At 48.7% G+C, this 14936-nt stretch overlaps 6 protein-coding genes across 6 annotated transcripts; 3 read left to right on the top strand and 3 right to left on the bottom strand.

The window, feature by feature from the left end:
• The first annotated feature begins 317 nt into the window (after nucleotides 1-317).
• TrAtP1_009759 (uncharacterized protein) lies at nucleotides 318-1838 on the top strand. The gene is made up of 7 exons (XM_066114415.1): nucleotides 318-634; nucleotides 693-771; nucleotides 834-1228; nucleotides 1284-1341; nucleotides 1393-1445; nucleotides 1499-1621; nucleotides 1680-1838. The coding sequence occupies exons 1-7, from the start codon at nucleotides 561-563 to the stop codon at nucleotides 1738-1740; spliced, it is 843 nt and encodes a 280-aa protein (XP_065970511.1). The 5' UTR covers nucleotides 318-560; the 3' UTR covers nucleotides 1741-1838.
• On the bottom strand, nucleotides 1839-3377 carry TrAtP1_009758 (uncharacterized protein). Its single transcript, XM_066114414.1, has 5 exons — nucleotides 3127-3377; nucleotides 2952-3050; nucleotides 2780-2894; nucleotides 2101-2714; nucleotides 1839-2028 (listed from the first exon to the last, which is right to left on the bottom strand). The coding sequence occupies exons 1-5, from the start codon at nucleotides 3226-3228 to the stop codon at nucleotides 1924-1926; spliced, it is 1035 nt and encodes a 344-aa protein (XP_065970510.1). The 5' UTR covers nucleotides 3229-3377; the 3' UTR covers nucleotides 1839-1923.
• Nucleotides 3378-3495: 118 nt separating this feature from the next.
• Nucleotides 3496-6380, top strand: TrAtP1_009757 (uncharacterized protein). Its single transcript, XM_066114413.1, has 7 exons — nucleotides 3496-3681; nucleotides 3739-4362; nucleotides 4421-4854; nucleotides 4915-5174; nucleotides 5229-5283; nucleotides 5346-5659; nucleotides 5723-6380. Exons 1-7 carry the CDS (start codon nucleotides 3572-3574, stop codon nucleotides 6122-6124), a joined length of 2199 nt encoding a protein of 732 aa, XP_065970509.1. The 5' UTR covers nucleotides 3496-3571; the 3' UTR covers nucleotides 6125-6380.
• Nucleotides 6381-6439: 59 nt separating this feature from the next.
• On the bottom strand, nucleotides 6440-8466 carry TrAtP1_009756 (uncharacterized protein; the record flags this gene model as incomplete). The annotated part of the gene is made up of 2 exons (XM_066114412.1): nucleotides 7502-8466; nucleotides 6440-7424 (listed from the first exon to the last, which is right to left on the bottom strand). Exons 1-2 carry the CDS (start codon nucleotides 8164-8166, stop codon nucleotides 6440-6442), a joined length of 1650 nt encoding a protein of 549 aa, XP_065970508.1. The 5' UTR covers nucleotides 8167-8466.
• A 760-nt stretch (nucleotides 8467-9226) lies between these two features.
• On the bottom strand, nucleotides 9227-9760 carry TrAtP1_009755 (uncharacterized protein; the record flags this gene model as incomplete). The annotated part of the gene is made up of 1 exon (XM_014091178.2): nucleotides 9227-9760. One exon carries the CDS (start codon nucleotides 9758-9760, stop codon nucleotides 9227-9229), a length of 534 nt encoding a protein of 177 aa, XP_013946653.2.
• A 2948-nt stretch (nucleotides 9761-12708) lies between these two features.
• On the top strand, nucleotides 12709-13188 carry TrAtP1_009754 (uncharacterized protein; the record flags this gene model as incomplete). Its single annotated transcript, XM_014091179.2, has 1 exon — nucleotides 12709-13188. The coding sequence occupies one exon, from the start codon at nucleotides 12709-12711 to the stop codon at nucleotides 13186-13188; it is 480 nt and encodes a 159-aa protein (XP_013946654.2).
• Between the last annotated feature and the right edge of the window lie 1748 nt (nucleotides 13189-14936).

The following is a 14936-nucleotide window of genomic DNA, read 5'->3' as shown; positions in this document are numbered from 1 at the left end:
TCAGCCAAACCGCCCCGGTTTACATGTTAGGGAATAGTATGTCGGTCAATATTCACAATCTTGGGACCATAAAGACATGCTTGAGCTTTAATAAAGCGATGTGGCTGAATCTCACATCCTCCCCTGCATATGATTATATATGTATTGACTTGCATCATCACAATACTGATTCTACATAAAAAGCGGTATTTTTCCGGGGTAAAACCCCCGCGCAGCATTCAAGGTTTCTGCTAGCATGGAAGCCACGTGCTAACAATTAGCGCCGACCTTTATTGGTGGCGTAGCTGGATCAAAAGCCGCATCAATTGCCGCCAGCTGCGGCACAATGAAATAACGCTCATGAAAGCGGGACATTCATTGTACAGTTCCAACATGGCATACTATTGACGTAGTTTATGATTGCCGATTAGTTGTTTACTTTTTATTTGTGTTTTGAACTCACATCTTGAGTTGCCTGTCAATTGCCGAAAGCAAAATACCTTACGTCTTGGTTTGAGTTGCACTTTGCTTGCTTCTTTACCTGTCTCGACTTATTGGCCTCAGCCATACCACGGCACACAATGGTTACCACGTATCATCTTCAATCAGTAGACAATGAGTTGTCAGGCCGTCTTGCACTGGTAACAGGAGCCAGGTTTGTACAGGGAATCGTGGCACGTAACAAAGGCCGCAGACTGACATCAGCATGCAAGTGGTGGGATTGGCTCGGCTTGTGCGAAATCCCTGGCTTCTGAAGGCTGCGACGTTATCCTTCATTACTCTTCTAGCAAGGTGGGCACATCATTCACATCTTTTGGGTCTTTCAACTGGTCGAATAACTCAACCCTCAACAGGACAAAGCAGAGTCGCTAGCCTCCGAACTCCGACAAAGCCATCTGAATCAATTATTCGTCACCGCTCAAGCCGACTTAACGAACAGAGAATCCACGCGAGATTTTGTCACCACCGTGCTGAGTACGCCGGCCATCGCCGAGAAACACAAGGCGATATCCGTGCTGGTTGCAAATGCCGGCATTGGCCGTCGCATTCGCCATGTCAAGGATATCGAGGAACAAGACTGGGATGACATTATGGAAGTCAATGCCCGGAGCCAGTTTGTCATTACAAAGGCTGCTGTGGAGGGGATGCGTGAGCAAGGCTGGGGACGAGTTATTCTCGTGGGCAGCATTGCGAGTCGGGGAAGTGGTTTAAACGGATGTCATTATGCAGCCTCGAAGGGTGCTTTATCGTGAGTCCAGCTTGAGTGGCCTGTATTTGTTTAAACTTGTATTAATATGCCCTAGTTCAATGGGTTTGAACATGGCCACGGTTCTGGCTCCGGAAGGCATCACAGTCAACATTGTCAGTCCAGCTTCGTTCCGATATTGTACTCAAATATGCTGACGACTCTAGGTTTCACCGGCTATGATTGGAGCTACAGGCATGATTCCCACTCCAAAACAGAGGTAAGTCGTAGCAGTATTGCAGTTTGTTTTGGGAGACTAACCGGCAAAAACAGGACCTGGACGTCAAAGGATGACATGGAGGCGATGAAGGAGTCTGATCCAGGACTTGCAATTGCCAGCAGTGTGCCGATACATAGGCTTGGGATACCGGAAGAGGTGGCTAATGTGGTAGTCATGTAAGTCTTTTCTGCTCATATCACAGGCTTTAAAGCATAGCTAATTATGAGAATATAGGTTCGCAAAGACTGGATATATGACAGGGCAAGATGTCTTGTTGGCTGGGGGCTTGAAATAGAGCAGTTTGTTTGTTTTAGTGTTACTTCTGTACCATATCATCGTACCCAATGTGGATACTATCACTATTGTTACATAAAAACCTGCTTTTAAACGATACAAATAAAATTTTTTGTCTAATGTTTTTCTTCTCTATCGATATGTATGTATGCACTTTTTACAAGGTTGTTTCGTTTCTTGGTCTCTATACCTTTGCCAACAGAGGTTTCTGCTCAGGCACCAGCGTCAGGAATTTGCTTTGTGTGATGGCGCTCTTGACGTTGTCAATCACTAGAATCTCCATTTCTTTCTGCATTTTGATAAAAAATGATCATTAGCATCAAGCTTTAAGACGATGGGTCAATAAAAAATGGCCACATACCTGAGTATCAATGGTCGCAGTACCAATATGAGGCAGCAAGACAGCGCCGGGGTGGCTGATCAGCTTCGGGTTGATCTTGGGCTCCTGCTCGAAAACATCCAGGCCGACGCTCCAAACCTTGCCGGACTCGAGACTCTCAGCTAGCGCCTCTTCATCAATGATGGCGCCTCTGGCTGTGTTGACAATGATTACGCCGTCCTTCATTGAGCTGAGCTCCTTCTTGCCAATCAAGCCCTGGGTGGCTGGTCCCAAGGGCAGATGAACTGAGATGACGTCGCTGCTCTGGAGGAGTTCTTCAAAGCCAACATATTTAGGAACCTCGTTTGCAGCAAATTGCCTGTCCAGACCGTCCACAGGCTTTCTGTTGTGATACTGCAGCTTGAAGCCAAGAGCAGCGGCACGCTTGGCTGTTGCGGTTCCAATGCCGCCCATGCCCAGAACGCCAAGAGTCAGGGTATGAGGATCGCGGCCAAGAGGGCTCTCGCCTCTCCACTTGCCCTCTCGAACGGCGAGCTGAGGAATCCAGGCGCGACGCAATGCACCCAGGATGAGGAAGATGGCAGTGTTGGCGGTAGCAGCATCGACTGCCTTGGGGGTGTTTGATACGGAGATTTCTGAGCAGCAGAAGAATGAGAATTTTAGCAAACTACTTCCAGAAGAAATGCTGGGTGGTTCGTACTCTTGTCTGTGCAGGGCTGAATGTCAATCTGGTCGTATCCCGCTCCATTGTGAGAGATGAACTTGATTGAAGAGGGGAGGTGAGAGACTAGCTCGGCGTCGAATCTCCCGGTGATCTATAATCCTCAGTTAGCAGTCGGATTGGGATAAATTTACTAGAGAAGCAATCATGCCTTGACGGAATCGTAGGTCCTTGAAATAGCAACAATGTTGTCGTATTTGCCATTGTCGCAGTCGCGGATGAACTCGTCACGAGTTCCAGTGGTAACTTGCTGTGAAGTTCCAGAGATGTTAGCAAAAAAAGGCATGTCCTCAAAGATGACTTGGAAGAGGGCAGTAGAAACGCACAACAACATCTGCGACTTCGGAGAGCTTCTCAAACTCTGCCTTTGCGTGGTGGACGATGCCGAGCATCAAGACGCCGGGCTTTTGTGAGGTGGATCCGGCCATTGTACAAGAATTGGTGATTTGAACGGATAAATGTCGATGCTGATCAAACGAAAGAGTATCAAGCCAAACACTCGGAATCACAAAATCGAAAAGGACCAAAAGATGATGGAGAAAGCAAAGAGCAAAGCCGAGGGGTGACGTGACACTTTTCGTCCCAGTGACGACGGGTGGGGGTTCCGGCCATTTGCCGCGGCATTTGCCCATTAGCCGCGTCGGCCCCAGATTATCCGGCTACTGTCCCCAGCTCCACCCCCGCAAACTCGAGCTGCGGCGTTTGCTCTCAACCTTGCACTGGATTCCAGTTCATGCAATCGCTTTTAATTGCCAAATCTCGCTATAGCCGATGGAGTTGCACCCAGAACAGATGCCGACCGCTGCCATGGCTCGATCAAAGGCCCGGCGGGTCTCTCGTGCCTGTCTATCGTGTCGCACGCGCAAGACGAGATGTGATCTGTGAGCAGAGAAGACCCCGGGACAGCCTCGCTTACTGACGCTTATTGGGGGGAGCAGCGATTCTGCGGGAGTGTCGGGCGTGCCTCCATGCCGTCGATGTGTCGAACACCAGCTGGAATGCGTCTTGACAAAGTCGAGGCGTGGTGGGCGCCGCATCAAGGGCGTTCGCAATTCCATGATTCAGACGCCCAGCCGCAACAGCGAAGGCCATGACCCGGCAAACACGACGCACAATGACGAAGACGACGACGACGACGACGACGACGATGATAATGAAGATTATAGCGGCCAACACGCAAGTCATGCTCGCCCCGACCAGCATCCAGGCGGCGCGGATGATATGCGAGCATGGCTTTCGTCGTCGCAGCAGACCGGCAACTGGCCTGACGAGGGGGGTTCCACTCGTGAGATTGCAGAATCGAGAACGAGTTCGGACGGATTGGAAGGCCACATTGCCAATACCGATCTTTTGAACCCCTCAGATGCCCTCGACCTTCTCGCCCAGGTTGCCGACCTGGATCCTGATAGGCAGCGAAATGCGCTGGCGGGCCAAGCCGGCTCTAATAGTAGACTTGCAGTGGACGGCATGCCACAAATCGTCGGTAGATCGGCTGCCAGCTACTATCCTCCGCTGGATGATGGCATAATAACGCCGTCCGAGGCGTCATATCTTGTCAAAAGGTAACTCGGCGCAGACATCCATGAGCATATGTACCGAGTCTAATGGCTTCCTACCTAGATATCATGAAAACTTTCATCCATTCTTTCCGGTTGCTCATAGCGCCATATTCAAGGGCTCAATATCGGAATGGGCAGCCAAGGAACCCCATCTCTTGACAGCAATCCTTACCGTTGCTTCAAAAGACGACCCGGCCTGGTTTAGAGTGTACGACGCGTGCTCTCGCCACATCGAAACCTTCCTGTCGAATTTTATATATGCCGGATCCAATTCTGTTGGCTCTGTAGAGGCGCTTCTTATTCTTGCAGAATGGGCGCCACAACGCCCGCAGGAGAATTCCTCCATTGGGTGTGGTCAAGAAGACCACGGTGCTTGGATGCTTGTAGGCTTGGCTGTAAGGCTAGGATACCTGCAAAGGCTTGAGCAGTCCGCGCTATTACCGGATGAAGGGAAACTTTCAGCGGAAATGAGTAGGAAACGGGTTGTTTGGGCAGGTATGTGAAGTTGAGCAAGGAAAATGTCTCTGTAGCCCTCGGACATTAACAACGATACAGCGTGTTACATGTGCGACCGACAAGTCTCAATCCGACTTGGAAAAGGCTTTTGGTCTCGCGGGCCCGGCCCAGCTCTTCATCTACGGGCTGCAGACTTTCCAACGTTGCAAGAGCAGGCGCTTGGCCCAGACAACATGGGCCTGTTGTTTCAAGCCCACCTTGAACTTACCCAGCTGATCAGCAATGCTCACGACATTTTGTATTCGTCAACGAGTCACCGGCAGCAGCTGTACATTGGCGGGGAATACGTCAGATACATTGTAGGTGCCAAGCTGTTATACACCAGTTGATCATTTTCTAACGTCCTTGTGTAGGATGATTTTGCTTCCATGGTGCGGAAATGGAAGCTTTCATGGGCGAACCATAGCTGTATGTTGACTATCTCTTTCGTTCTGTTGCCCCTTTTGGCAGCGTCAGCTAACATTTTATAGTCACGCCTCCCGTGAAAGCCTCATTGGTGCTGTCTTTTGAGTTCCTAAGACTCTACATCAACGCCTTCGCCTTTCAAGCCAACTTGAACCGGGCCGCAGCCCGCAATGCGCAAGCAGGCCCTGGTAAAGCTAGTGGGCCACTGTTTTCCAATGTTGCTGGGAAGCCAGACGCCCGATTCATATATGAGTCCATCGATGCTGCAAACTCGCTTCTCAGCATCTTGAACAGCTTCATCGACCCTGTGGCCGGCCTAAAATGCATGCCGCTCAAATACTGTCTCTACGTGATCTATGCCGCCGTCTTTTTATTCAAGGTATGCTGCCCTTTGATGAACCATGTGCGCGTCTATTTAGAATGATGCTAATCAATGATTTAGGCAAGAATGGCGGGTGCCATTAGCAGCGAGGGTAGCGATCGCGGAGTCCGTCGTGCAATCCATGGTACTATTACACAGCTACAGAAAACGTCGGACAACCCACAAAGTCTTGGAAGGCGATATGCAACGTCGCTCCGCCTTCTTTGGAGGAAATCCAGCACAAAGCAGCCAAACAAATCTGCTGCTGCTCGCCGCGATCCCTTGACTGAACCGCCAACGCCGACAATGGACGACATCCGAGCGCAAGAAGGCATTCCCCTGCTGCCTACTGGCAAAGCGGCCATGGACATGGATCCATTGAGCGGGTTTTCGTGGAGAGATCTGGATTCACTTGGGCAGTTTATTGCGGGTAATTCAACAATATCCATGACAGACGGGATGCTTGCTGGGGGGGGAATTTGATTGGGAACATAGCTCCGGTGGACTGGACGATCTTGTAGTGCAGCCGCAGTTTGACACGAGGTGGGCCGGGCATGATATAATTTTTTGAGTATTAATTTTGGGCAAGTCTGTTATTGTAAGGATAATGCAATAAGTCGCAGTCTCTACTAAATGAAGAGATAGTGCTGGATATTGAATCTTACGGGAATTTTTGGCATACTTGTCGAGTGTATAACAAAGCGTATATGCATAATGTTTGAGTGTTTTCATTTGGGTATCTAATATTCCAATGCAAAGTTTGCCTAATCATGACAATAACATAAACTACAGCCTCGCTTAATAAATATACACAAACTCGTCATTCTCACGATCCGTGAGATCCAAAAACGCTTGCTCTCCGAGCCTCGCGTCTCCCACGTGCTCTGTATTACCGGCTGCATTTCCATCTGCAACAACAACTTCTTCATCGTTACTATCATCCATGGCCCGATATGTCGCATCCATAGAGTGATCGACAACAACCGCCTTCTTCCCGTTGCGCACACGCTTCTTCGACTGTAGCTTGTTCAGCACAATGAGATTAGCCCACTGGATCGCGACCACAGCCACGAGCGCCACAAAGATGGCCAAACAGGCGCGCAGACCGGGCTTGTAGGCAGGCGCGTCATTGGCGTTGAAGAGCAGAGGCCCGACGATGTTGCCGGCTGCGCTGGCGGCGTTGTAGACGCTCATGATGGCGGATTTCTTGGTTGTGCCGGCGGTGTTGCCGACGATCCAGGTGACGATTAGGGGGTTGCCGCCGAAGAGGAAGGCCAGCAGGTAGTAGCCCACGAGGAGAGCGGCCTTGGCGGAGTTGTCGCGAGGCACGGAGTAGAGGACGGCGAGGCCGGCAACGACGGGGATCATGAAGAACATGAGGATGGCGCCCTTGACGCGTGCCTTTTGGGCGAGGAAACTGGCCAGCAAGATGACAATGACTTGTAGAGCGCCAAAGGGCATGTTCAACAGGCTGGTCATGTATTTGTCTGAAACAAGGCCGTTTAGGATAAGCGGTCCAAAGGTGTTGGTTACGCTGGCGCCGACGTTGAGCAGCATGGCCATGGCGATCCAGAGGTATGTCTTTGGTTCCAGGGCGGCCTCGAGGAGCTGTCGCCACTTGAACTCTCGGCTTCCAGTTCCTGTTTGGTTGGCGCGCAGTCTCTCGATGGCCTGGGCCTTTTCTTGTTCTGTGAGGAATCGGGCGGATGGGATGTCGTTTTCGAGTTTCCAGTAGACGAAGGGGGAGGAGATTATGGTGACGAGACCGACAAAGAGGAAGATGCTACAGTAGATCATATTAGTATGTTGTCTTTATGACTAGGGCATAGAAGATTGGGATCAAGTTGTAGGGATACATACATTTGCCACTCTCGAAGAACATCGGACTGAATATGTCCCAGTCCATAGGATAGAGCAGCTGCGACAATGGTGGCAGCTCCGTTGGTGCCGTACCATGCTGCAACTCGAATCGGTTGCTCAGCGCGTCTGTACCATTGACTCGTGATGAGACTGAATAGCGGCAGGCAACCGGCTTCGAAGAGACCAAGGAAGAAACGCGCGGCCATCAAGCTGCTAAAGTTGTGGCAAGCAGCCATTGAGGCTTGTGCAATGCCCCAGCCAAGGATAAGGCACGGCATCAGGATACGGTGCGGGACTTTGACGATGAGATAGGATGAAAAGGGCTGCCATGCCAACTGCGCAATGGGAGCAATTGAGCCAACAAGAGAATACTCGTTGCCGGACAAGTTTGTGTCCGTCTTCAACCCATATGTAGCGCCATAGCCGAGGACGGATTTATCGAGAATCTGCAGGAAATAGACCCAGACTAAGATGGCGAGGATGACTCGATCCGTCTTGCGGCAGATGCGACGGCTGTCTTCCTCGGTGAGCTCGACTTGCTCGTTGCCGATGAGAGCCAAAGCCCGATCTCCATGCTTGACTTGTGTTTTGCCGCCGTCAATGTCCATGCTGCCTCCTTTATGTTCCTCGTGGGTGGAGTTTGGCTTTGAGTCTGCGAGAGCCATTGTGACTGTGAAAGGCGGCAGTCTCTCTCTCTCTATAATAATGACAATGTGACTAGGATTGAGATGGAGACAAGATCAAAACACCGCACGTGAGATGAACTCGATCCTGACATTCCCCGGATTCAGATCGGATCAAATGTGCGGAGGTGATGGATCCTTTTTATAAAGCGTGGAGTTGTTTTCTTCACAACAGAGTTGGACGATAGTGGTTGAGCCGGTCCCACATGGCGTGAGAAACTCGAGTCAACCCTTGCGCCAATAGCTCAACCTTTGTTCTTCACTTTTTTTCCATCAGTCTGGGGAAAGCAAAAGCCGACGCTTTCCATTGAACTCTTTGGCTGCGCTGAGCCCTTCATTTTTTCATTTGCCGATGAGCTAAACATGAGCTGAGTTTCAATAGCCGGGATGGAGACGACTCCAGGTCTAAGCCGGCATAGCTCGGCGGGTATTCCGGGGGGCGAGAGTCGCCACCTCCACCATTTTGTCGTTTTGCCCTAGAAAATAAGCATGAGACATGAATCGCGGGGAAGAAGGAAGCCAGGATCAGGGTAAGTTGTGTGAGACTATAGTTAAGGGCGGGCCGGATATGGCGTAAAGTATCACTTTTCTTAGCCGTTTGTCGTGAGTTGACAGTCGGCTATTGATGCTGTCTCGTGTTGCATCATTGTGTGTATCCTTGGCATGGCAATTGCCTCTCCGAAGACCTATTCCATACTGGCTATTGACCATTGACAATCTTAAACGCCATTTCAATGACAGAATTGTCCAAGTAGGCTTGGCGGTCTAGACTTTGTCTTGTCACATGGGACTCGTACCACATATGAACCGCGCCTTGCTATTGGCAGTCGGACCGGTACTGAAGGCATAGATCACTACCAGATATATCCAAGACATACCACATGAAAAACAGACCAAGATATACTTCTTGCTCATTCTTGCCTGGATCAGATACGTTATCATGAGTTGCATATGCATGTCGCTATATATGAAAGAAAAACAAAGCGCTGTATGATGACTTATATAGAACATTAGAGCGTGCTTTCGGCGAACACATTTCATCCTAGTCATCGTGCTCAGCTGATTCACTGATTCTAGCTTCTTCAAAAAGCTTACCGAGATTAGAGGCTGCGCGATCAGCAGCGATGCTGCCAAAATCCAATCCCCATGAAGATATAGCTCGCCAGCCTGGCGGTGGCTGATTCTCTATATGTCGGCCCTGCCCTGTAAATCGATCTATCAGCTCAATCTCCTCTGGCCTCATTCCACTATGGACTACTTTGAACACCATCCGGCCCGTGTAAGAGGAAGCGCTTTGATCGCGGAGACCCATGGTGGCGAGTAAAATGGTTGACTGTAGCGCCTGTAGCGTCGTCTTTTGCATGCTTGCATGAATAGCACCATGAGCCATAAAGGCAAGCATGCTGAGATATTGGACCATGAAGTAGTCCAATGCTTCAAAGCCATGGCGGAGGTAGTATAAGCGAATTACTGTCTCGAATAAAAGTTTCGAACTAGAGAGAAGCTCCCGAGGCTTTTGCCCAAGGGACTGAGAGAAGATGTCGATGAATTGCGGGTTGTCTAGCCTGGTAACCATTGGTTCTTCGAGGAGATTGATTATGTAATTATGGAATTGCATGCTGCAAAATACTTAGTAACCAGAAGTCACGCAGATGTAAGCTCCATTGATACTCACTGAAGCTGTAGCTGATATGGGGTAACGATTCGATCCGGCCTCATGCACCGCGGAAGATTCCTGTACCAGTGTACCAGTTTAATACAGAATGCTAAAACTTGGTTGGCCAAAAGCTCAACGTGCCTAGCTTTTAACTCCTTGATTTGAGATGCCATATCCCGTGCTATGCACCACAATTCTATTTTTGCCCAGGTGAATTGACTGAGATGAGTGCTAAATATGGTTGGAGCACACGGGAACTTGAACCTAACCTCTCCATACCACTGGGGATGCTCGAACGGATCTGGCAGAGACGATTCAGGCGCATTCTGGCATAAAGGTAAGCGCTGATGCATATAAGCCATAACACTATGAATGAATGTGTAAATTAGAGACATGAAACATGTTGCGAGCAAATTTAGATATACCCTTGCCAACCATGCAAAACCCAAGCAGTCAACTCTCGGGCATTGCGTTTCTTTCTGCTCGCTATAGCGGATGACTTGAACAGATCGAGACTATTAGCCATCTCTACTGCCTGTTCAAGGTAACGGTAACCAAGCTCATCTGTCCCATTCATGTTATAGACAATATGGAGGATAAGGGTGGCCTGAACGGTCATAAGATTCGGTTCTCTCGCTTCCAGTTCCCATAAGCGACGGGTTTCGGCAAGAAATCGATAGGCTCTGTTATTCGGGTTCCAGAACTCTGCACGGTTCGGATTGGAATGATCGGAATGCTAAGACATATTTAGCAAGCTGCCGACTGATTACCTAGCCACAAAGAGAACTAACGCAAGCCATGGCCAATATGGCGTTGACCAATAAAGAAGAACAGAAGTCATGTCTTTTATCAATCATGTCTTCAAGAAAATAGTCCTTGTGGAAAAATGGAGCCGCATGATATTCTTGGAGAAAGTAAATATCAAAGAGTTTTCGCATCAGCCCATCATCAGAGCAAACAGAAGTCCAAGCAGACGGCTTAATCAATTCCAACTTTGGATCCACAACTTCCGCTGCATGAAAAGGCTTGAGGTAGGCGCCTTGGTGTTCATCTCCACCGGGCGCTGAAGATGATGCTGGTGCCATTGCTTGCGAAACGAGAGGTATTCGGTCCCTAAGAGTACATTCATATAGCAATGAATCGAGGTATGGATTTTCTGGATACAGTAAGAATGCCGGCATCTCGTCTATATAGGGGAATCGATAGCGATAGCGACTCTCGGGCACCATCCTCATCTGCAGAAGAAGACTTCCGTCCTGTATATGCCTGAGAAGGAACCCTGCATCAGCGCCAGCTCTTATGCGTGTATAGACTTCAGCGGCTTCCTCTGGAGGACGGGTTTGAAGCAGTTCATATAGCTCTTCGTAGTTCGTCTTTCGTTGAGTCAACACGTCGTACTTTCGTTTGAGAGCGTGAGAATGCGTTTCATCCGTGTTGGCAGTGTTATACTCGCAATGGGTCTTTTGGGAGATGCAAGCAGCACATTTTGGTCGCTCCGCACTACACTATAAATGCATCACATTGTTAACAAAGTACTGGAGGCCTGTAACAGTCCAACGCAAAGCCTCTGACCTTGGATTTTCGCGTGCGACAGGCATTACAAGCCGACCTGATTCTGAGCCTCGATTCGCTCTCTGCCGAAGGATCCCGAAGGGAAGCCACTCCAATCTGAGTGCGTTCTGTAGCGGGAAGTAGCCGACGCAATGGATGCCCGACATGGCCAGGCATCTGAGCTTCATGCGCCATGAGGGCTGAGTGGATAGTGTGGAGAGTTAATCATAGATTGCAAAGATGGCAACGAAGATTTGAAATCAAGAAAATCCGCAGAGTTCATAGAAAAGGACAGCTCGAGATGTTTGGCGGAAACTCCCTTCGACTCCAAGAGGCTCTGCCGGAGCATGTGCCAGATAGGCCTACATCCTCCGGACCTAAAGCTCCAATTATATGGATCAAAAGGAACAATGGGCTACTCTACTGTCTTTACCTATAAAATGAAGCATGCCGGAGATGCAAGAAATGTTAGCCACGGCCAATCAAAAGGTGAATAGACCTCTATGCGGGGCATCAGAGTCTATGCTTCCCCCAACGATCTCTCAAACGGGACGATTGATGACGACAATTTTTGGATCGACTGGTGCAGTGTAGCGATGCCTTGGATTGCTTCAAGTGATTGTGGTTCATTTACTGGGGTGCAGGGACCAGAGGAGCTAGTCTTACTATATTGACATCAGTATGTATCATCACGGGTAATCATTGCGTTATCTATCAACCACGAGCTTTTGGCGGAGCCATATAAATTCGAGAGGGTCAAGAATTATTTATTTAGCGGGATGTGAGCCAGAGGTAGTTGGGACTTCTTGTTGACCTTTTTGTTGAAGACGAGGTAGACTTGATCCATAGGGCGACGTACTGTATACTAATTAAGGGGCACACACTACTCGTTGTCAGCCCTTCCTATTTTTTCGCCTTCCTCAAAATAAGCTCTGCCAGTGTTGCAAAAGAGCTTTTTTGGCTTTTTTACTCTCTTCATTCGCAAATCTAGTTTAAGACGAGCCGTACGCTACCGGTAATAAGGTGCGAGCTATTTCGGGTACGTGCACGTCATGGTCATCGTGAGAGCATTGAAACGAAATTGTGCGTAGATGCCTGACAGACATTTGGGAAGTATGAGATCAGTAAAAAATCAATGAGCATTAGATTTCAGTGTGGCTGTTCTATTTCCTCATCGTCATCGGTGACGCGAAAGACTAAGGACAGCAGCGTTTAAATAAATGAGTGTGCCACAGGACTGAATCTTCCATATTCAGCAGGCACTATTTTCAAAGTGAATGCTAAATACACCTAAATTAAATTATTCTCGCATTGAAATGTCTCGAAATATTTGCATCACGGCCGTCGAGGGCCAGACAGGTTTCCTCATAGCTGAGCTTCTCTTGAAGGAGGGTAAATTCTCCCGACAGATCAGCAGTCTCACCGGCTTGGCGTTGGATCCGTCTGCCGCGCGAGCCCAGGAACTCACGGAACTTGGTGGAAAAGTTGTTCATCATCAGCCGGGCCGCGAACGCCTTATGGTGAAGGCCCTCAAGGACATTGGATGCGACACCATCTGTCTAGTTCCTCCCGCTCATCGCGACAAGTATGACATAACAATGGAACTTGCAAATGCTGCCAAGAAAGCAGGCGTATCCAATGTTCTCCTCATCAGCTCTGCGGGCTGTGATTATGCGGACCGCGAGAAACAGCCTCGTTTGAGAGAGTTCATCGACATCGAAAGCGCGGTCCTTGCGTCCAAGGGAGATTCTGAAACTCCCCTTGGCCATTCGCCCTGCGTGATCCGGTGTGTTTAATCATCGTTGCAGCCGGTTTGTAAACAGGCATTAACTGCTTCCAGTGCCGGATTTTATGCAGAGAATTTGTTGCTCTATTCAGAGCAGGCCAAAGCTGACGGTGTGCTCCCCCTGCCGATAGGAGAGAGCCATAAATTTGCCCCTGTTGCGTTAGGCGTGAGTGCTAGCTATCCCATTCTCGAATCAAGATACTAATGAGCCTATTAGGACGTTGCACATGTGGCTGCCCATGTTCTCGCTGGCAAAGGCAAGCATGGCTTTGATGATAGGCATCGAGGCCAAATGATGATTGTTACAGGTAAAACGCGCTTGTGGATTGAATCCAGTCCAATAGAAGACCATGGGTAGCTTGCTAAATATGCCCAGGGCCGCTTTTATGCGCTGGAAAAGAATTAGCCGAAGCAGCCAGCAGGGAGCTGGCAGCGAAGATTGAATTTGAGAATATATCTGAGTAAGTTAATTGTTATTATCTGCTGATGCCACCAGCTTCCGCTGATACACAGAGAAGAAGCGAAGCCAAGAGAGTAATTGCCTCTCAGAGTGAAAGCGATGAATCAGAAAAAGAATACATTTTGGAATATTACAGTCTGGTCCGAGAGGGAAAGACGAATTACATCGCCACGACTGCCTTCCATGATGTCACAGGAGCCCATCCCACTGAACCGAATGAGTTTTTCAAATCTTATTCAACCGAATTTCGGCCCCGCAAAAAAACGAAGCATTGAATCTATCATCATACTCAGATTGATTATACATTTAAAACTGTTACTATTATGATTCTAGTGATGTTTGTGTATTTATCTGTATGCTAGGGCTTGTGATTAACTTGGAATTGAAATCATGCTATGCACTGAGAACTGTGATCGCTCATGGATTGAACAGGTTCTGAGCAAACAGATTTCACACCCAATTTGTCGAGAAACCTGCACGCTAATGTGTTAAGGAAGAGCCAATCTATACCTAGTGAGCATCAAAACCTAGTGAGCATCAAACTATAACTAAGAAACTGCTTGAGAGGACTGCGACGGGCATCAAAACATAGAATTGATCCCAAGACCCTAAAGCATGGCGGACGGTGGGCCTGATAAAGAACTTGGAGAGCCCAAGTTTTTTCGCCACCTCTGCTTGCACGCATCAGAGTGTAATACGCAATGGGAAGAGACATCTATATCATCCGACGCATACTATCATGATGCTATAGAGTCTCCCAGTAGCCGATTACTTTTAGAACGTTACCATCTGAAAAAAGATATCTCGAAGAGAAGCGGCGATACTATTAGATTGAAAATAGCCGGAAGGGGCGAGAAGAAAGAGATGGCCAATGAGAAAGAAGAAAGAGCTCTATACGATTATAGTGTCTGAACCAGTCCTGTTTCCACAACTAGCCCTAGTTTCTCAGATTTTGATATGACACTTGATTGCAAACAATTATCTGGCTCCCTGTGTTGAGGTGGAAAAAGAATTAAGCTAGCGTCGGAGTGAAGCCATCTTTGAGCTGGCTGGTCGATCGCGGAGACCTGGAGCACCAACTGCCGGTCAGGACCCTACAGTGTCGAACGTCAAAAACCTGGATGCGGTATCATATGTGATACGATCATAGTAGGGAAAGAACATTCTGGGTCACAGAATCAGCGCGGGCTAAGTGACAACCCCTGGCTAATTGGTTCTCTTGTATTCTCCCAGGTAGTTTCGACCATCTAGCATATCATCATGAAAACTCTAGAGCACGCTATGGCTTGCCTCGCTCT

The sequence above is a fragment of the Trichoderma atroviride genome, chromosome 5, assembly GCF_020647795.1.
Source record: "Trichoderma atroviride chromosome 5, complete sequence".
Taxonomy (NCBI): Eukaryota; Fungi; Ascomycota; class Sordariomycetes; order Hypocreales; family Hypocreaceae; genus Trichoderma; species Trichoderma atroviride.
This window is presented reverse-complemented; position numbering and strand designations above follow the sequence as displayed.

What these genes read in the sequence shown, in the direction of transcription:
- TrAtP1_009759 (XM_066114415.1), top strand. Translation starts at nt 561, where the DNA reads ATGGTTACCACGTATCATCTTCAATCAGTAGACAATGAGTTGTCAGGC. An exon ending in GCACTGGTAACAGGAGCCAG is followed by an intron (nt 635 to 692) that starts GTTTGTACAGGG and finishes TCAGCATGCAAG; the next exon opens with TGGTGGGATTGGCTCGGCTT. An exon ending in GCCTCGAAGGGTGCTTTATC is followed by an intron (nt 1,229 to 1,283) that starts GTGAGTCCAGCT and finishes AATATGCCCTAG; the next exon opens with TTCAATGGGTTTGAACATGG.
- TrAtP1_009758 (XM_066114414.1), bottom strand. Translation starts at nt 3,228, where the DNA reads ATGGCCGGATCCACCTCACAAAAGCCCGGCGTCTTGATGCTCGGCATC. An exon ending in TCAGCCCTGCACAGACAAGA is followed by an intron (nt 2,715 to 2,779) that starts GTACGAACCACC and finishes TCTGCTGCTCAG; the next exon opens with AAATCTCCGTATCAAACACC. An exon ending in CTGCGACCATTGATACTCAG is followed by an intron (nt 2,029 to 2,100) that starts GTATGTGGCCAT and finishes ATCAAAATGCAG; the next exon opens with AAAGAAATGGAGATTCTAGT.
- TrAtP1_009757 (XM_066114413.1), top strand. Translation starts at nt 3,572, where the DNA reads ATGGAGTTGCACCCAGAACAGATGCCGACCGCTGCCATGGCTCGATCA. An exon ending in CGCAAGACGAGATGTGATCT is followed by an intron (nt 3,682 to 3,738) that starts GTGAGCAGAGAA and finishes TGGGGGGAGCAG; the next exon opens with CGATTCTGCGGGAGTGTCGG. An exon ending in CCGCCGTCTTTTTATTCAAG is followed by an intron (nt 5,660 to 5,722) that starts GTATGCTGCCCT and finishes TCAATGATTTAG; the next exon opens with GCAAGAATGGCGGGTGCCAT.